This window comes from Rhinolophus sinicus, linkage group LG05 (assembly GCF_036562045.2).
Source record: "Rhinolophus sinicus isolate RSC01 linkage group LG05, ASM3656204v1, whole genome shotgun sequence".
In the NCBI taxonomy this organism is placed as follows: Eukaryota; Metazoa; Chordata; class Mammalia; order Chiroptera; family Rhinolophidae; genus Rhinolophus; species Rhinolophus sinicus.
The window spans coordinates 81,722,601-81,738,072 of NC_133755.1; the positions used below are offsets into that span (position 1 = coordinate 81,722,601).

General features: G+C 56.4%; 1 protein-coding gene across 7 annotated transcripts in view; it reads right to left on the bottom strand.

The window, feature by feature from the left end:
* GRM4 (glutamate metabotropic receptor 4) overlaps nucleotides 1–14,708 on the bottom strand; it is a 120,865-nt gene extending 106,157 nt beyond the window's left edge. The window contains exons 1-2 of one of the 7 annotated variants that reach the window (XM_074332812.1): nucleotides 14,568–14,708; nucleotides 513–1,408 (exon numbers count right to left, since the gene is read on the bottom strand). In XM_074332812.1, coding sequence (XP_074188913.1) covers nucleotides 513–1,031 — 519 coding nt within the window. In that variant the 5' untranslated portion in view covers nucleotides 1,032–1,408; nucleotides 14,568–14,708. Of the gene's footprint in view, nucleotides 1–512; nucleotides 1,409–10,943; nucleotides 10,962–13,248; nucleotides 14,072–14,567 lie in introns of those variants that run through there. The other 6 variants (XM_074332815.1, XM_019738762.2, XM_074332814.1 and 3 more) reach the window with 6 other exon arrangements.
* Between the last annotated feature and the right edge of the window lie 764 nt (nucleotides 14,709–15,472).

The following is a 15,472-nucleotide window of genomic DNA, read 5'->3' on the forward strand; positions in this document are numbered from 1 at the left end:
GAGGGCAATAAGGGGCTTTTTCAATGACCCAAAAGAAAAACATATCTTTCTTGGAAATTGCAATTATTTGAAAACCATGTCAAAACAAAACTCTTACTTTTTCTACCTGGCAAGCTCCAATATTCATATTTCCATTCTATCTATCTGTCTGTCCTTTAATTTACCTTTCCATCTGTCTGTCTTTTTATATGTCAGTCTACCTATCTCTTTCTCCCTTCTGTTGTTCAACAGCACTTCCTTCCCCCCTCTTGGTTCAGAGGAGCGACGTTGATCAAATAGCTGCTGGTGGCAGGTGCTGTTTCAGAACCACGGTCAGCGCCACAAGGCTGGGCCCTGACCCAGACACTGTCACTCAGCTGGACCTCAGCTCTGACCATAGGACTGCCCCCAAATTCTCAGATACTGCTCCCAGGGAGAAATTCTCTCTCAAAGAGAGAAGAGGAGAAAAGAGCTGGCAGCCCTGGCACCCTGTTGGTGGAAGCACACCTGTGGGCCAACCAGCAAGCACTCACCTTGAAGAGACGAAGGATGTTGGCCACCATGATGGAGACTGAGCTCCCGGAAGCACCGATGACGCCCACCACACGTTCAGGCTTGGTAATGATGGGGGGGCCGCCACTGCCACAGCGGACCTCCGTGCCATCCTTCTCGATGAGCGCCTGCACAAAGGTCAGGGACTGCTCGAGGGCGTGGGTGTCCCTCGAGCAGGTGTCCAGAATGCGGGCGCCCAGCGTGACATTGGGCAGCAGGTCCGGGTCATTGTTGATGCGGTCCAGGGCAAAGAGCATGGCCTCCAGCCGGTGGATGCCCTTTTCCTTCTTTAGTTCTCCACAGGCCTTGCCCTCTGAGCCCCGGCCATGCACCGGGAACAGGCCTCCCAGTGTGATGTCCCCATCTATGCGGATGGAATTCATGTGGGGGTGGCCCTTGGGCTTCCCCAGGGAGGAAGGCACCCAGGGGCCATAAAGGCTGAGGAGCAGGCAAAAGGGCAGCCGGGCCCACCACCAGCCCCAGCCTCTCTTCCCAGGCATCTCGGAAATCCCTAGAGATCCATGAATGGGAGGCCCCACTCAGCCTTGGCAGGCCCCTGGCCCCAAGGCCTGGGTGAGCATGGGCAGAGCGACCCCCACACGTCTGTCCAGGGCAGCTTCAGTAGCAGGGTGGCTGAGGGCAGCCAACGGAGTGAACCATGCTGGTGCTCCTTGCCACCTGGGCGGTGCTCAGTTGCCGGCACAGCCCATGCCCGCAGGTGGCAGGGAATGGCCTTGATGTGGCAAAGCTCTGGTCTTGGTCCCCACGTCCTGCAGGCCTGTTCCTGATGGACGACTGTGAAAGGACGAGCGTGCTCCCAGCTTGGCGTATCTTGGCATCAAGGAGAAAACAGCTCCAATGCTCTCCTCCTACCAACCTTAGAAGGGAGAGAGAGAGAGAGAGAGAGGAGAGTCAAACAGAAGCCCAAAGAAGACATTAGTTATTCTGATCTCTCATCAGGAGCCTGAGAGGAGATGCTGGAGGTTATTGCCTACAACTCCACAAACGCCCTGAACTTGGTTTCCTCCTGGATGCTGCTCAACTTTAGCCAAAATGGGAGAGCTTCAGGCAGAAATTAGGTCATGTCCGAACACTTCTTAAGGCCTGTACCCACTGCCATCAGAGAGGACACTCCCCAGGGAACAGCCTGGAACTGTCTTGGGAACACAAGGGGTCTTCCTCAACACTCATCCACCTGAAAGAGAAGCGAGAAATCAATTCCACTGGGCCCAACCCCGTTTTAGAGATGAGAAAACTGAGGTCCAGAGCAGGAAAGCATTTTGCCCAAGTCACACAGGTAGTGACCAGCAGAACGCCACCTAGAATCCAGCTTTTCAGCTCCCAGCGCTGGAACCAGAGACACTTAGGCTCCTTAGGGACTCAGAGACAAGGAAGGCCAGTAAGGTCCCCTGAAGAAGAAATCAGGCTGGAAGCTGCTCCCTCTGAAGGCCAGGGAGAAGCTGGGGCTGTCGGGGTTCAGGATTCTCCTGAATCAGAGAGCCGGAGGTGGACCCTCCTGTTTGGTGTTTCCACCCCAGCTGCCCAGCGACGCCAGGCAGTGGGTAAACCCTGGGGCTCCTGAGTGAGAAGCAAGCCTCCTCCTTCCCGATTGCGTGGCTGCTCTCTCCCTTCCTCTTTCTGCTCATCTTTCTCTCTCAACTGCTCCATTGCTCCTTCCCTCTCCCCAACTTCCCTGAGGTGACAGTGGGGCTCGGATTACGGCCTGAGCTGCGGCCTGAGCTACGCACACTGTTAGGATCACACTGTTAGGATCGTGTCATTATTGTTGTTGTCGTGATTAAATATTTATCTGCAAGGGTAGAGGAGGGAACACCAGCTCTTCCTCATTCTCACTGCTAATTTGGGCTAATTTCCCTTGGGGTTCCTTCCCTCGCCCCAGCTTCCCTGCTCACAGCCAACAACGTCCCTCCCTCAACCCAGGAGGCCCAGGGAGAAGGCTGGAAGCTGAGTCAGGGCTTGGCTAGAGGGCCAGCCCCAGGCCCCCTTCCTCTTGGGTTGGTCAAATAAAGACCAGCAAGCCACCTGCCCATCCTGTGCCTCAGTTTCCCTAGTCATTGGCTTGTGTTTGGATTGGGAGGTTTCCCGACAGATGTGGTCCCTCTATCAAGGCCAAGCAGTGGTCTCAGAGCCACCCATCTCCCACCTGTAATCTCCCCCACAGACGCCCTGACTGCTCCAGTCCTGGGGACAGGGGAGGGGAGAAGAGGTTCTACCGTGTTTCCCCGAAAATAAGACCTAGCCGGACAATCAGCTCTGCTGTGTCTTTTGGAGCAAAAATTAATATAAGACCCGGTTTATTATATTATATTATTATATTATTACATTACATTATGTTATATTATATATTTACTATATAATATATTTACTATATTATATATTTACTATATTACATGTTTACTATAGTAAAACAATACCGGGTCTTACATTAATTTTTACTCCAAAAGACGCATTAGAGCTGATTGTCCGGCTGGGTCTTATTTTCGGGGAAACACGGTAGCACCTCAGAGCCCAGTCTCAGCATCTGGGCTTCTCTGGCAAGTGGTTTCTGGATGCTCCCCTCACATCTCACCCCCTAATCAAAATGCTCCCTCCCCCACTACTCCTCAGAGCCAAGGGCAGTGTTAATTTTCCTTCACCTCATTCTGCAGGGGAACCATACCCAGCAGCACCCCAGTCACACAGCAAGTCAGGATGGGTCCAGGACTCAAAGCCAGCACCAGTCACACTGAGAGAGCGCTGGGGACGCCGCAGGAAAGCTTCCTACATCCCCCTGACCCCTGAAGCCAGGATCCAGTGACCTTGGGCTGGAGGCGGGTGTGAGTGCTTTGGGGAGGGGGTGACTATGCCTACATGGAACTGTCATCATCACTCACACCTCCATGTGACCTCTTTCCCAGGTAGCTGTGGGGACTGAGAAGACGTGGGGAAGTAGTTGCTGAGGCCAATACTGGGCTATTCAGAACAAGAAACTGAGGAAGCCTTAGATCCCTCAGTCCTGCTACTGGCCTGGAGGCCAGGCATGTCCCCTAGAAAGTCCCCAGTTTCAAAATCTGTAAAATGGGTAGGTTAGAGTAAGATCCATCCGAGGGGCCACACTGTCCCTGCAGGGGCATTTTCAGTTGTCACAATGATGAGAGGGAGTTACCTACTAGCCTGAATTCAAGCAGGGGTCAGAGATGCTGGGGGTGGGACAACCTGCGCAATGAAACACTGTCTTGTGCAAATGCCGGTAGCGTCCGAGAAGAAATAACAGCAAATGACAACATCTGGCTACGTGCCAGGCACTGTCCTAAGTGCTTTGCTTACATTTCCTCAGGTAGCGCTCACCTCTCTGTGAGCTAGGTGGTATTTGTATCCCCATCACACAGAGGAAGAGGCTGAGGCAGCAAAGCTCAACTAGTGATCAAGGGCCCAGCGACACAGAGCCTGTGCCGGCCGCCCATGCCCTGACCACCTCACCACGCGGGCCCTGCCCAGCTCCAACAGCCAGGGAGCTCAGGCCTGCTTTTCCTGAATTTCAAATGGAGGGATTTTGGCATCATGACAGGCTGTGTGCCGAGGCTACAGCAGGGCATCCGGGCTGGGAGACTAATGCACAGCAGCTTCTGACAGTCAGGCCCTGCGCAGGCTTCCAGATCCTTCCTCAGGGCTCAATGCTGGCTTCTCCTTGAAGCCTGAGCACTGTGGGCTAGGCCATGTGCATACACAGGCACACGCACACACACCATCACACACACACCATCACACACACACACACACACACACACCATCACACACACGGAAAGGACAGAAGCCACATGGGGGAAGGAGGCCTCAGAGAGGTGAAAGGTACATATTTGCAGGAATACAATCAAGACCCCGAGGACAGGGCGCTGCGCACGCTGGTCGGACGGCCCACGGCCTCCCCCCACAGGAGCTGCACTCCATCTCAGTCCTACCAGGCCTGCCTTTCTGAGCTTCTCCAAAGAGCCGGGCAAACCACCACCTCTTTTAGCCTCCCCTCTTTCCTTTGATCATGTAACAGGAACAAGGGAAAAGTAAAAATACTGTGAGTGAAAGGAGCCCCAAAAGCAGAAGCTGGGGGCAGGGCAGGTGGGGGAGCGAGGCTGCCTCCATCATCAGGGGAAGGGGGAGCTGGGTGGGGGGAGGCTTGGAGCCCTCAGACCACCACCCCCCAATTCCAAAACAGCCAGGAAAACCCAAACCTGGGGCAGTTAGGGGGATCCCTCCCAGGTGAGGTCACCAGAATGGGTGCAGATCCAAGCCAGTGTGCCCACCACCCCCAAGTGGGTCCCTCCTCTCTGATCTTCCATTTCCTTTCCTGGCCTCTCCCCTGACTCTATATTCACTGCCCTCTCCAGCCCTTGCTAGATTCTTTGACTCCAGAGGACAGAAGTAAGGAAGGGACAAGGAGCAGAGTGAAGAACACGCAATCATCTCCACACAGCAATAGTTCACCGGCCAACAGCAGTTTCCAGAACATTCTCTTCAGTAAAAAGGGGAGTGAGGGGAGCTGGGGGAGATGGCTGCAGTCCACTCTTCCCCCCAACCCAGCCACCCCCACCATCTGAGGACCACACAAAGGACTCCCAAACCTGCCTCAGTGACCCAAGTTTTAACAATCAGCCTTCCACGCTTTTCCCAGGTCTAACCTAAATCTTTTCCTCAACAACCAGGGCCTGAGCCAGAAACAGCCACAAACCATGAAACAACCACATCCAAAGATCACTACTGTGATTTACTAAACTCCGATTTAGTTCTCACTGAGCTGCTTTTTATTCTCCCAAAACTGAGGAAATGGAATACTTCCAAACACCAAAATGAAAGGCAGAGCCAGAGGGCATGACCCTGTACTGTGCTCCCAGGGGTGGGGGCCGTGACCAGCAGGCTCTCTCCTCTCTGGGGGCCTTCAGGCTCCTGGCGCCTCTGCAGGCTAGTCCCGCCTCTGCAGGCTAGTCCCTCAGGGCTCAGCGAGGAGAGCCAGGCCCAGAGAGGGCTCCGGGCCTGCCCAGGGCTGCCTCCAATCCCATCCTCTGCCTTCCTCGAGCCAAGCCTCCCGACCTGCTGGCAGCCCCTTCCCCTCGGTGTTTCTTATTCCCTGCGGCACTTACTTCATTTCTGTCACCTTGGACCCAGCCCAGCTCAGGTGCTCAGCAAAGCTCGGGAAGTGTAAATGGATGAGTGGAATCTGTTTTGGATCTCCTGAGCTGTTTAGATGTCTCATGTGGCACATTTCCACAGCAGGAGGGACTGGCAGCTCCACTCTTCCCAGGGGAAAGTGCAGGCAAACCTGCGGTCTCTCCTATACCACCCCCCTAGCCCAAGGGAGCTCATGTGGGCCCGAGATGCTGGCGTGGAGGCCACCTCTGTAGCCCCCTCTCTCCTATCCCCGTGGGGCCCCGCCCTGGCTAGGCAGGGGTGTTGCTGGCTGGACAGTCTGAACTCAGGGAACAGGTCATCAGGAGCCATGCTGCACCCCAGCTGCACCAGCCACAAAGCCCAGAGTTTGATCTTCACCTGCGTCCATGAGGAAAGGGGGTGACCAATGAGCTCCCTCAAACCCTAGCAGCACAACCTTCCCCCATTGGACCACAACTTGAGAGGATCGCGTCATATTCAACTGGATACTGCTGCATCCCAGCCTGCACAATGCCTGGCATCCCCCACCAGGGCTCGTGGAAGTCAATGAATGATGCGATGGGAGTGAACGCTTCCTGCGCTCTGCCCCCCTTCCCTCCCAGGTAGTCCATTTCTATGTTAGTAGAAAGAGCAGCCTCCCAGCGCTCACCCAACCCCCACCACAGGGGTCCTGTCCCATGCCCCCTTCCCTCACTTCCTGGAGCTGCTCCAGTTCACCAGCCTGATTGGAGAACCCGCTCAACCTCAGCAACCCCAGACCTCCCTGTTCTAACAAAACAGCAAGGGCTTGATTCAGAAGTGACTGGTTTCGAGCGAGGTATGTGGTGGGCACTGAGAAATTCATGTGAAAGGAAGGAGGAAGGAGAGAGGGAAGGATAGAGACAGAAATTCCTTACCTGAATGCCAGTGGGAACTAAGGATGGAAAAACTTTAAGTCAGGGGCTGCCGGCTGGCTCAGTTGGTTAGAGTTCGAGCTCTGAACAACAGGGTTGCTGGTTCAATTCCCACATGGGCCAGGGAGCTGAGCCCTCCACAACTAGATTGAAGACAATGAACTGCGGGGGAGCTTCCGGAGGGGTGGCCAGATAGCTCCGTTGGTTAGAGCGCGGGCTCTCAACAACAAGGATGCCTGTTCAACTCTCACATGGGATGGTGGGCTATGCCCCCTGCAACTAAGATTGAAACCGGCGACTGGACTTGGAGCTGAGCTGTACCCTCCACAACTAGATTAAAGGAAAATGACTTGGAGCTGATGGTCCCTGGAGAAGCACACTATTCCCCAATAAAAAAAATTTAAATTAAAAAAATTTTTTTAAAACGTTAAGTCCATTGCCTATGCTTCCCACACCCTGATTCCTCCCAGCTTCCTCCCAATGACACTCATCCCTTCAAGTAGCAACTGAGATCTTTCCTCCTCCAGGAAGCCCACCCTGATTATTCCAGTTCCTATTATCTCCTTCCTCAGTTAATGCCATAAAGCCTCTCTCTGTGTTGTTATTTGGCACTGGTGAACCCTGAGAACACACTAAGGGCCTATGGACAGTACCACCCTCAGCTCTGCATCCTCTGTGCCTAGCCCAAGGCTCAGAACACAGGAAATTCTCAATAAATAACAAGACAAATCCAGGTCCCTGCCCAAAGGCAGCATGGTAGTCACCCAACTAAAGCAGAGCCAAGGGCAGGGGGTCTGCAGCAGCATCTGGGTCCACTAAAGGGGTCACATCTTGCACTGAATTCTTACAACTCTTTTGTGTGATCAGGTATACGTGGTCAGACAATTAGGTTCATGAACTTATTGCACCACTGTTGCTACCTTTTTTGATATCAGGAATTATTCATTACTAATTTATACCAACTGGACAAACAGTTAACCAAGTTGACTATTTGGAAGTGCTGAAAAGGCTGCGTGAAAAAGTTAAGACGACCTGAACTGTTCGCCAACAATTCATGGCTCTTGCATCATGACAATGCACCAGCTCACACAGCACTGTCTGTGAGGGAGTTTTTAGCCAGTAAACAAATAACTGTATTGAAATACCCTCCCTACTCACTTGATCTGGCCCCTAATGACTTCTTTCTTTACCCAAAGATAAAGGAAATATTGAAAGGAAGACATTTTGATGACATTCAGGACATCAAGGGTAATACGATGACAGCTCTGATGGCCATTCCAGAAAAAGAGTTCCAAAATTGCTTTGAAGGGTGGACTGGGGACTGGTATCAGTGCATAGCTTCTCAAGGGGAGGACTTCGAAGGTGACCATAGTGATATTCAGCAATGAGGTATGTAGCAGTTTTTCTAGGATGAGTTCGCGAACTTAATTGTCCAACCTCGTAGAATACAATCCCTTCTGCCATGACCATTCAGTTACTCAGTGTGTCACTCAAATATGTGCTGAGTACCTGCCATGTGCCAGGCTCTGCTCCGGGCATTGGGGAAACTGCTGGGAGTGAAACAGGCACAAACACCTGCCCTGTGGAGCCAACATCCCAGTAGGGGGTGGCAGAGGAGAGACAATAAATACATCTACAGACAGATGTGTGGTACTTCAGGAAATCAAGGGGCTGTAAAGAAAAATAAGGCCAGTAAGGAGATAGAGAATGATCCAGAAGGACTTTTTCAGAAAAAAAAAAGAAATAGTCAGGGAAGGCTTCTCTGAGGAGGTGGCATTTGAGCAAAACTTAAAAACAGTAAAAGCAGGAGCCATGTATCGGGAGAAAAGCATCCCAGGTAGTGAGAACAGCAAGTGCAAAGGCCCTAAGGTAGGCATGTGCTTAGCATTCCTTGTTCAAGGAACAGAAAGGAGGTCAGCATGACTGGAGGGCCGTGGGAAGGGGGAGGCAGGAGAGGAGGTCAGAGTGGGTACCAAGCACAGGATCAAGCAGGCCTGTGGGCCATGGTGTAGACAGAGAAGTGAGGGCCCACTGGGTGGCTTTGAGCACAGCGATAGGCAGGAACTCGTGACAAGAGAAAGCTGAAGCTCAAAGGGCAGCTACTTGCTAAGGTCACAGCAGCTCACATCAGCTGCAGGACAAAGCAAGCACCTCTCCTTGGCCCTTGATCCCACCAAGTTCAGCCCAGAAAATGCTTATCCCTGACCCTCCCCCCTCCCCCAGAGCCAAGGGACCAGCCAGCAAGCTCATGCCTGTCCACATCTCCTCCAGCCACCAGCCCCCACTTCATACAACCCCCCAGGCCTCTCCTTCCCACCCCCACATGCCACCACCATCCTGTTTTCCGGCACAAGACCCAAGTGGGCAAGTGTCTTTGTTTGCAGCTGTTGCTATTGTGGGCTTCGCTGCTAATGCTGTTTCTTCCTCTCTCCTCCTTCTTCCTGTCTCCCCCTCCTTAAATCAGAGCTCCTCCAACCTCGGCACTGCCCTGGAAAGCTGGGGCCCACTGGGTTAGCGAGTCAACGCCCAAGCGCTACCCTCTTGCACAGCTGTGAACATAATCACAGTTGTGGGTGAGACTTCCATCCCCAGGCCACACTGAGGCCAGGCACAGAGAAGGGACAGTGACATCTAAAAAGCCATCACCCGCCAGAAACTTAAGAATCAGGTCAAGTCCCCAATCTTTATTTCTATATTCAGATCTAAAAATAACCCTATAGCAATGCCAGTGCTTTAACTAGAAGTCATGGCCCCAACCGGAAAACAGGTCCAGGGGCCAGCATCTGTTCCCCTGAGGAACGGAGGGGTGGCTGGGAGGGCTGGTGTGGGGGACAGGGCAGGATGCAAACCTCCTGGTCCTAATGCAGATGGCCCCGCCTGGGATGAGCAGCTGGATGTGCTCTCCTGGGACTCACTGTCATCACAGCCAACAGAAGCCAGTGCTTTCTCCAGGAGAATCCAGAGGCTTAACTAGACACCACAGCCGGCTCATCAGCATGGCTGGGCCCCGAAATGGCATGGGCTGTCACTGTGGGCTGGCATTTCCCAATTACTGCAGATAATATCTACCTTAATTGAATGGGGTCCAGATAATGTCATTATGCACTGCGTTCCCCAATTTATTTAAAATACGTGTATACACATATATTTATGCCTCACTGCTGCCACGATATTGCTAAATGGTGAGGTTAATAATAAAACATTTCGACAGGAGTCATCAGCTTTAATTTAAGGGGTGATTTTTACTATCCTTGTGGTGCTCATTTTTCCAAAAGCCAAGAGAGACACAGACAGGTTGGAAGAGGCTCTCTCAGGCCTGCAGGCTAGGTTGGGTGGGCAGGCTTCAGGGCTGCAAGGCAGGCTTCATATTTTCTAAGCAAGTTCTGTTTATCTGCCTCCCTTTCAGGGGCAGGCTCAGGCAGTGAAAGAGAGGTGGGGGGACTGAGGCAGAAGCCCCCACAGCTTGACTCCAGGACTGGTGTGGGGGTGGGGAGCTTGTTAGAAACACAGAGCTACAAGCCTCGGGTTGAGCAGGGAGGCGACAGTGGAGAGGCAGAGCAAGAGGACAGAGAGAGGCCAGAGACAATACTCAGCCAGGAGAGAAAGAGCTCCCAGAAGTGAGGGGAAGAGCCACCTGCACTCTACAAGGGCCAAAGGCAGTGAAATCTCTAAATTAATTTTTGATAGTCCCCTGCTAACTAGGGCAGAGTTGACACAAAAACAAACCCTCCCTGCTCTTTCTAGGAGCCAGCACCAGGCTGGGAGGGAGCAATAGAAAGCTGGTGTCCTCTGCTCCAGGCCCCCCACCCACCAGGGGAAGGCCCTCGGCCTCCTCCCTTGGGTTGGCCTGACCAACCAGCAGCTCATCTGCCAGCCCCAACAAGCAGGGCAAAGCCCAGATGCCAGTTCCCTCCAGGCAGCAAAGGAGGCTACCACTCTGCAGAAGTGAGATAACCTTCCAGCCAGCAGCCTGCGGGCCCAGCTGCCCAGGCTGCCGGCAGGGTCTACCCACTGGAAAGCTGGGTTCTCGGCTGAGCAGAGGAGGACAACAGGGGTGGGCAGATGTCTTGGGGTGGGTGGTAATTAGGGGCTGCTGGCTCCACACTTGTCTAGGGGAGAGGATGTATCTATTGGCTGTAATTACAACCCTCAGAAGCCGGTGGATCTTCGTCCCATCTTTTCCTGCCAGCTGTCCCCCTGCAGCAGGGCAGGTTCCAGTGAGGCTGGGCTAGGGACTCTCAGGAAGGGGGCGGGGCTGCAGAGCCTTTCTGGCCTGGGTCCGCCCCCTGGCCCTTAGGGCTAGCACACTGCTCACTCACGCGCTGGCTCCATCACTCACTCACAGGCTCCCTCACCTACCTCGGGCTGCCTGCCTGCCGCTGTGCAAGGCGCTCCCTCCTGGAGACGTCACGCCTCCAACAGATGAAGCCGCCCAGACGCAGGTTGGAAAGGGGGGAGGAGGGAGGGAGGGAGGAGCGGCCTATGCTAGGCCACTGAGGCGGAGAAAGCAGCTCAACTCCTGACATGCTCCTGCCTCCCCCTCCTCCCCCTCTGCCTGCATAGGACCGGTTCTATGAGACATGCTGACTGCCCCCCAGCCCCCACAATCCCATACATCTCTCTCCTGAAAATCCACCATCAGCAGAGCATTCCTTTGGGTTAGGCATTGCCATCTTCCTCTTTGGGTCTCTCTTAAATGCAAAAGTCGCTGGGAGGGGTAGCCCTTGAAGTAACCAAGACGCCTGAGGGGAATAACTTTGCTACTTTTTGTCTCTGAGAGGTGTGAAGGTGTTGACAGGTGGGGGAAAGTTGATGGTTAAAAGGACAAAAGTTGGGGAGAGGTGAAGACAGTGGCCACCTGACTCACCAGTGGGCAGGCGTGCTCATCCAGGGCTAATCGGAGTCTCCAGGGCACCATCCGCAAAGGCCGACACCCCATCCCAAGGACAGGATTCTATCTAAGGCCCTCCTGGAAGTGGCGGCCAGGGAGGGGGTGCAAGGGCTCGGACCCCACTCTCCAGCACTGCCAGGCCCTCTTTAGGGCTCTCACCTCTAGCCCCCAGGCCCTGCCCAGGAAAGGTGATGACCCCCTGCCTGGTGGGTGACCACATCCAGGAGACTCCAGACTCCTGGGTGGGAATTTGCTCTGCCACCTCAAGAAAGGTGCTCAGGACAGGCTCCCGCAGGTCCTCACTTCTTCATGGACGTTCTGCCACCACCTAGGCCCTGGGACTGAGGCGCCGCGCAGGTACACCCAGAGCCTGGCTCCAGGGGGAGAGTGGGACAGACCCAGGGCACATCCTAGGGGAGTGGGGAATGGGAATTAGAACATTCTTTACTTCCACCGTGAGTGGAAGGCTGTGGGAATTGGGTGCCCCGTATGGAGACTTTCAGAGCACTGGCCACCCTGCCTAACCTGAGCCCCTACTGGCACCCCAGAATAGAGCAGGGAGGGATTATGTTGGATCACACACACAACACACACACACACACACACACACACACACACACACACACACACTACTCCCTCCCCCATCGTGGAGGCCTTTTTGCCAGACTGACAGAGGGGCAGACACACTAAGCAGCGCTCCCACAGACACGTGGCTTTGGGCACCTCACTAGGAACACCCATCTCAATACCGCAAAGCAGCTTCCTCCCGCACCAGGGGCAGGGATGCTGACAAGAGGGGAAAGAAGCAAGGAACCGCCTCCAAAAAGGACCGAAAGTCTGAAGGCAGGGGTGTCGCTCCTGGCCTGGGGGCAGGGGGCGCTCGTACGTTCGGGCCTCAGGACTCCCTGCCGCCGCCACTGCCGCCCATTTCAGCATAAACAGCCTCAGACCGCCCCAGTGCGGGGGCGCCTCTCTCAGTCCCGGCCTCCACCTCCCAGGCCGCCCCCGCACATCCAGGAAAGGGGGGCTTCCAGTTCCTGGGTGCCGGGGAAGTCCGACCCCGAGGGTACCCCACCAGCAACACACACATGCGCGCGCGCACGTGCGCGCGCGGCCCGGCGGCCACATAGAGGAATGAGTTCATCAGGGTCCGGGAGAGGGTCGGTCCAGAGTGTCCGAGGAGCACCTGGCTCTGAAGTCCCGGGGCCCGGGGAGAGACCCCAAACCCTGGGGCGCTGTCCCAACCCACCGCGGCTGTGAGCAAGCAGGCGCCGGGCTCCGGCCGGTGGCGAAGGCGGTGCTGGGGCAGCCACCGGACGCGGTGCGGGAAAAGGAGCCAGGGCGCGCGAGGTTGGCACTGCCCTCCCGCCGGGACACGGCAGGAAAGGGGTGCAGATAACGCCCCGCGCCCTCACCTGCCCTGCCTCCCTGCAAAGGGGCGCGCTAATGCCGCGGCCCCCACCTGAAAGCTGGCACGACCCCCCACTCGATAGAACCTGACATAACCCCGGACACGGAGACACTTTTCCCCCAGGCCCGCAGAATAGCCGCTGCCCCAGTCCCTCCCTTGGGGGCACTCAGAAAGCCGGGCCGGCCCCGAGGGAAGACCCTCAGCCCTAAGAACTCCAGTCCGCTGATCTTCCTCTGGGAGTCCTGCGCGCGGGAGCTCATCAGAGGCCACCTCCCCGAGCCCCGGGGTCCCCGCCGCAGCCCGCGCCCTAGAAGCCGGAGGGCACGGTCCCCTCTGTCCCGTCCCCGCGGGCCATAACTCACCGAGCGCGGGCGAGGTCTGCGCCGTGCCGAGGGGTCGGTGGCGCGCCCGCCCGCCCCGGGGAGGCGAGGAGGCGGCAGCCGGAGGCTGGTTCTTGCGGTGCCCAGAGCCCGGGCCGCGGCGGGCGGCGCTGACGCTGCGGACCGAGCCGGGAGCGGAGCCGCCCGGAGTCCTGGACGCCGCAGGGAAGAGCTGGCGGCCGCCGGGCTGCAGCCGCCGCCAAGCACGCGGCGTTCGTGGCTGCTCCAGCGAGAGCGAGCGAGCCAGCTGGGGAGCCGCGGCAAGCCCTGCTCCGGCCGCCGGGGAGCCCAGCGTCCGAGCTGGAGGGAGCGGGTGAGGCGGCTCTAGGAATCGGGGTCCGGCCGAGGGGCTCCGGGCTAGGAAAGGAGTAGAGAGGGAGTCGACTAGCGGGCGTAGCCGGCCGAGGTGCGGGCGCCGCGGCAGCGGCAGCAGGAAAAAAATGAGAGCGAGCGAGAGACAGGGAGAGCGAGGCAGACGCGGAGAGGGGAGGCTGCGGGAGGGGCTGGAGTGCTCGGAGCACGAGGGGGCGAGGGGACCGCAGCCACTCGGCCCGGCTCCTGCGGCCGCTGCCGCACTCAAGAAAGCACCAGCCCTGCCCAGCCCAGCCCGGCAAGTTTGCGCTGCAAGTGCGGGCCGAGCGCGCAGCGCTTCCGCCGGCCTTTTAAAGAGAGCACCTGAGAGCCCACCCCCGACCGGCACCTCCACCGCCGGAAGCCTGGGACTCTCGGAGCACCCCGCCACGCTCCACACCCGCCCTGCCGTCAGCTCCCCCTCCCGCCGCGCCCCCACCGGCGCCCTCTCCTGGAAACCCGTTTCTCCCGTCTTCCCGCCGTTCAGGTGTGTCAGCTCATCGACCCCCCCACCCCGGACGTGGCAGAGACCCCTGCTGACCCCAAAGGTCGGGGGTCAGGGAACTCAGCCCCGGACACACACCCTGAGAAGTACAGCAAAACGATGCAAAGGGGTTGCGCTCCTCCCCACCCCTGTGCGTCACTAGAACCCCCACCCCCAGGGCTGCTTCTTGCACATCAGCACGAACAGCGGCGTGTGCCCCCATGTGGCATGTTCATCTGCACACCCCACTGCTCCTGGTTCAAGCATATGACACGGGAGAAACTGAGGCCCAGTGAGGCGATTCCACTTGCTCTTAACCACACAGCTTGTCCCGGACCCATTTCCACTGAGGGCCTGTCCACCCCAGAGCCCTATAAGCCGACCCGATGGCCCACAGCTCCCAGGTCTCCCTCCAGCATGGTTTGCAAAGTGTAACAGGTGGCCTGGCAGGCACGCTGGAGCAAACCTGGGGAGGAAGAATCCCTCAGCCAGCGAGAGGCTGGAGCCCCAGCTCTCCTTCCCAGGAGGCAGTGAAAAATCCCAGGAGAAAGCTGGTCTTAGAGGCAGGCTGGGGAGGAAGGGGGCGGGGGAGCCATGTGGCCCTCTTAGGATTGCAAGAGCATCTTGTCCCAGACTGCAGAAGAGGCTTCAATTAGAGCTGTGATGTGTGACTGTCCTTGTCCCAGGGAGAGTGCTCAGCACGATGCCAGGGAGCTGGGGAGAGAGAGTGGCTGGGCAGTGGCCTCCCGAGCAGTACCTCAGTCCTCCGGCTGCCAGGCACCTTGCCACCCTGTGCTCCACTGTGCCCAGGCCTAGGGGGGACTCAACGCTCCCGCACAGCCCAACCCCTACTTTCTAGGGGAATTAGGTCAGGGGGATGCCTGGGGGGTCTGGGAATAGCCGGGTCTGACTCTCCCCTACTGGTCTGCCCTTTTTTCCTCCATGCCTCTTATCCAAAACCCCTCCCTTCCCAAAGACCCAGTCAGGCACCCCCTCCTGCAGAATCCCAGCCTGATGGCAGGCCAGAACCACATCTTGTTCACCACAGTTCATCCTGTGCTTGGCACCTTGCCTAGCCCATAGTGTGAGCTCAATGAATGCTTGGTAAATGAATAAATGTTGGCAAAACACAAACTCTCTTTGCTGTCACATGTAATGGCCCCAAATACATGTCTCATTTTCCCAGTCAGACTTAAGTCTCTGATGGAAGGGCCTAGATCATGCATTTATTCATGTCTTTTTTTGTGCAACCAGCCATGACCAAGACCCTGCTGCATCCGCAGCCTGGGAACACATAGATGACTGCACATCACCCTGCCCTTGAGAAGTGCACCCCGTGGCCACGCGCACCTCCGCACAATGCATTTTAGA